General features: G+C 34.6%; 1 protein-coding gene across 1 annotated transcript; it reads left to right on the plus strand.

The window, feature by feature from the left end:
- The first annotated feature begins 784 nt into the window (after window positions 1-784).
- Window positions 785-2,769, plus strand: LOC111895025 (probable serine/threonine-protein kinase PBL23). The gene is made up of 3 exons (XM_023891113.3): window positions 785-1,784; window positions 1,961-2,027; window positions 2,157-2,769. The coding sequence occupies exons 1-3, from the start codon at window positions 876-878 to the stop codon at window positions 2,576-2,578; spliced, it is 1,398 nt and encodes a 465-aa protein (XP_023746881.1). The 5' UTR covers window positions 785-875; the 3' UTR covers window positions 2,579-2,769.
- Window positions 2,770-5,053: the final 2,284 nt, after the last annotated feature.

The raw sequence follows: 5,053 nt of genomic DNA on the forward strand, positions 1-5,053 counted from the left end.
TTTCTAAATTTTGAATTGTTACACGATGTAACCATAAACAACCACAGATGGAAAATTTGAGTCCATTTTGGGTTTTGCAAATGGACTTTAAAGAAGAGAGAGGGAGTTTAGGAGTGATGGGGATTGATTGAACTATGATGAAGGTAATGGTAGGGTTGGAGATCATTATTAATTTTTAGATTCTATAAATAAATGATAAATAGTAAATTATTAATAAGTGGATAATAGTTTTTTTTTTAGGTCAGGATTAAACATGCAACGAAAACATGTAATAACGAACGTCCAAGTTCAATACAAAAATTATAGTGAGGCAAACGTCCATCTAAGTAGTAACTTTCTGCTTTCTATGACGACATCGTGTTTGTTGTGCAAGTAATTTCATTAATAATATAGCTAGCCAGGGAAACAAGCTGTGTGAATAGTGTAACCAAAAACAAAATACATCAATAGACAAAAATTAACAACTAATCCCTGACAAGGACCGCATCTTAAGCATATTCCATTGGCTAAGAGGCATTTCCATAAAGACAACACTAAATATTAATATATTTGTTTTGGAAGTTTGCAACCGGCTCATTGTTTTAGAAAGAAATTAAGCATCATCTACTATATATATATATATATATATATATATATATATATATATATATATATATATATATATATATATATATATATATATATATATATATATATATATATATATATATATATATATATATATATATATATATATATATATATATATATATATATATATATATATATATATAGAGAGAGAGAGAGAGAGAGAGAGAGAGAGAGAGATACTAATCACTGGTAATTCTTTGGTGGTCTTAGTCTAACCTGTTTTCTATTTCTGATCATACATCAACATGATGCCTGTCCAGAAACAGTTTCAACACTTGAAAATACCACTAGAAGTTATATTATTAGCAACAAACAACTTTGGTGAAGACCATCGCATCGGGGAAGGCGGATTTGGGAAAGTTTACAAGGCAAAACTTCTTCTTTCAAATGAGCATACCACAGTTGCTTTAAAGCGTTTAGATCGTATACGTGGACAAGGGGATACCGAGTTTTGGAAAGAGGTCATGACACTTTCCCTTTACAAGCATGAAAACATTGTCTCCTTGTTAGGGTATTGTGATGAGAGTGGCGAAAAGATCCTTGCATACGAGTACGCATCTAATGGAAGTCTTGATTCACATCTCAACAACAATAATCTAACATGGTCTCAACGCCTTAAAATATGCATTGGGGCTGCACGCGGACTAACGCACCTTCATAGTGATGTTGGGACTCAACAAAGGGTATTGCATCGGGATGTTAAAAGTTCTAATATTCTTTTAGATGAAAAGTGGAATGCAAAGATCACAGACTTTGGTTTATCCAAATTTGGTCCAGCTAATCGGCACTACTCGCATCTTTACTCCAATCCTGTAGGCACGTTGGGGTATTGTGATCCGTTATATGCAGAGACTGGGCTACTGACAAAGGAGTCAGATGTTTACTCTTTTGGTGTGGTTTTGTTCGAAGTTTTGTGTGGAAGGGTGTGTATGCCCAACATACATGAGCGTCAATCTTTACTTACCTTGGTACGAGAGAGTTATAAACAGAAAAAGTTAAATGAAATTATTTATGGTAACATAAAGCATGAAATAAATCCTAATTCGTTGAGGGCGTTTATATCAATTGCTTATCCATGTTTGAGTTTAGAGCGTGAAGAACGCCCATTAATGGACATGATCGTGAGAACACTTAATACTGCACTCAGCTATCAAGTAAGTTGCTCTTTTCATTCTTGTTTCACTCATTTTATAGCAAATTATCCCAATCGACATTTTAATACTATCAATTACCAACCAATTGGGTAGTTAGTTTTTTCTATTGGTAGTTTTTACGTTCTAAAAGGGAATTTCGTCATGTTTTCTTTTGTGGTGTTATTTTTATCCTACAGACTTCTTTTGCCCCGGAAGTGAACATTCATGGTGATGCACGAAATCCAAAAGGGAAGAAAACTGAAGGTATTGTTTCCGGTTTCAACAATCAATAGTGGGTTTTTAATTGTGGTATATATGTATCTATGGGTATACAAAATTAATATGTTATTGTGTTGTGTTTCCCTTTGAATCCTATAAAATGTTCTTGTTTAGGTGTCACCATCACTATACATTCAGAACCGGGTGTGGTGAATGTGGTAACTGTACCACGAAATGTTAATCCAGAGAGAACAAGCAAAAAGCCTGCAAAAAATGGGAAGGATGATAAGTTTTGGGATAAAATTGAAAAAGAACAGATGAATAATCAGATAAAGAACATGCAGATTCACGGTGTTAAAAATAACAAAAACCAGCTGCAGAAAGGAGGACAAACGAAACAGAGTAAGCAACCCCAACAGTCAAAAGGGTCTCAAGATCAAACCATGCGATATTACAATGGGTATCCTGGTTATGGTAGTGGAGGTGGAGGAAGTAGCAGCATGATGAATCCAAGGAAGTCTGTGAAGTCTAAGGTGGTGGAGAGTGATGATGATGTGTACTATGATGGTGTGGATGTGAATGAGCACGTTATATAGTTGTATTAAAAATATGATTCAACTATTCAAGTAAAAACTATTTTTGCATTTTAAATCCCGGTTAAATATCACATTCTCTCCCTTTAACCGGATTTGGATATGTATAGAGCTTGATCACTCCAAGTTTACCGTGCATGTGGAGCTTGCCAACGCCTAGTAAGTATGTCTGCAGTTTGCTCTTTTGTGGAAAAGATTTCCACAATGATTTGTCCATCTCCATACATTCACAAATGAAATGAAACTTTGTATTTTATGTTTGCTTCTCCCAGTAGTTACTGGCCGGTCTGTTATCGACGAAAAGTTTTACCGGTTCTCCTTTATACATTCATTTCGCCCAACAAATTAGCCAAACAAATGGCTTGGCAAGCCGTCGTCGTAGCTGCCAAAAATTATGCTTCAAACGTTGACAATGCCATAGTCTTTTGTTTTTGCTATTGCCACATGATAACGCTTTCTGCAAGATGGAAAAACCATACCACTTGTGCTTTTTATCGTCCACGGCATCTCCACCAAGATCACTATCCGAAAACCCATAAATTCTTTGTTAACTATGTAAATCAACTGAAAATGACAAATCAGGTCGAGTGTGAGAGGTAATCGCGGAACACTAGCGATATTTTGGGCACCTTCTGAGCAGCCCATGTCAACCTACCCCAAGGCCCACGTGAGAAGTCAATCGTGGAACACTAGCGATATTTTAAGCATGCCCGGGTTTGAACACTAGACCTCATGTGTGGCATTTCACATCACAACCTTTAGATTCTCATCACTGGGGCGATTTCATACACCACATTAGAAGCAACGAAAGAAAATAACTAAACTTAACCTACAAGAAAGCAAAACAACATGATTAAAATAATGATCATTGTTCATACATTACTAGTAACTAAACTTAACCTACAAGAAACTTATCATTGTTCAATACATCTTTTAGATCAATTTTGAAAATTATTAATTAATCATATTATTAATATTTATCACATAATTTGACCTAGTCTTTTCCTTTACAAGATAATTCAAATCAAAAATATAAATAATTAAATTTATTTTATAAAACAAGGAATTATCTTATTTTTGACAGTTATCCTTCAATTGAATTAGGATAATCAATACCATAATGAAAAAATTGAGTTTTATCATTCAAAATCATTTTTGGTGATCATCCCAATTCAAATTTAGTCAAAATCTCGAAAAATCAGCCACCAGACGAGTCGACTCGTCGAGTTCATCTGGTGACTCGACGAGTCCATTAGTTAGAGGTTGAAATTTTCGAATTTTGAGCTTGAAAAAATTATCTATGCAACAAATACAAAAGAGAAACGATCTAGTCTCTGGTACCACTATTGGGTTATGAGCAAAACAACATTCCTATGGTATTCAATCAAACCCTAATGTTTGGATCTAGTTTTTCTATTTTTACATGCAACAATTGTCCAAGACTTGCAAACCCTAATCTAGCATACAACAAAACGAATTTAACATCTAATAAACAAGTTAGAAAGTTACCTTTGATTGTTGCTTGAAGATCTTGAGCTTTTGAGAACCTTAGCACCTCAAATGATGTGCCTCTAATAGATCACAAACACCAAAGCAAGTTGGACAATAATAGAGAGAGGGGGGGGAGGTAATTTTCGGTTCTTGAAATCTTCTTAGGGTTGTGGTAGCTGAAAATTGCAAGCCAAGGGGTTCCTTATATAGGTGAGGAATTATGGTTTCAGTCAAATGCTTATCCGGTTGCTTTGGATCTAAGCAGCCCATAAGAATCTTTCAGAATCAAGCCCCTTGGACGATTTCAACATGGGCTTCCCCATGAAATCGTCTAATCCTTATTTAGGGTTCCTCGGTCCATATTGCAACTATCGCATTATTACAATATCAGCCCGCTTATTTCAATTAACTTCTTTTGACCACGAAATTAATTCTAAATTTATTATTGACCAATGTTAATTAATTAATATGATTTCTCCTTTAATATATTATTCATATAATATATTAATAAACCATAATAACCTCCTTCTCTATTATTCATCTAGTCAAGTTGCTTCAGTGAAGGCAACCCAAAAGGATCATGTTACAACCGGGTTAAGTACATACCAAATATAGTTATGGGCTTAGACACTAATCCAACAGTCTCCCACTTGGATAAGTTTAATAACCATAATTGCAAGTACGACTTCAAGATCTGATTAGCAATCGTAGCTCTCAAAAGCCGTTGTTGAACTCTGACACGTCCTTTAGATAAGGGATTGTATAGTCCTCCATTCTCAAGATATCATGTTTCTTAGCATGAAGAAGTCTTATATCGACTCAAAAAAGTTGTGAGTAGGTTTTCCATTATAAATAGATGTTTCTCATTCACTCTTTGACACCATAATTTAAGTTTGTTGAGGAATGGTTTAAACCGATTTACACTAAGTATAAGTTAGTTTTATTAAAAAAAGTTAAGGAAATGTCGATTTGGCTCTATGTCACACC

The sequence above is a fragment of the Lactuca sativa genome, chromosome 5, assembly GCF_002870075.4.
Source record: "Lactuca sativa cultivar Salinas chromosome 5, Lsat_Salinas_v11, whole genome shotgun sequence".
Classification (NCBI taxonomy): Eukaryota; Viridiplantae; Streptophyta; class Magnoliopsida; order Asterales; family Asteraceae; genus Lactuca; species Lactuca sativa.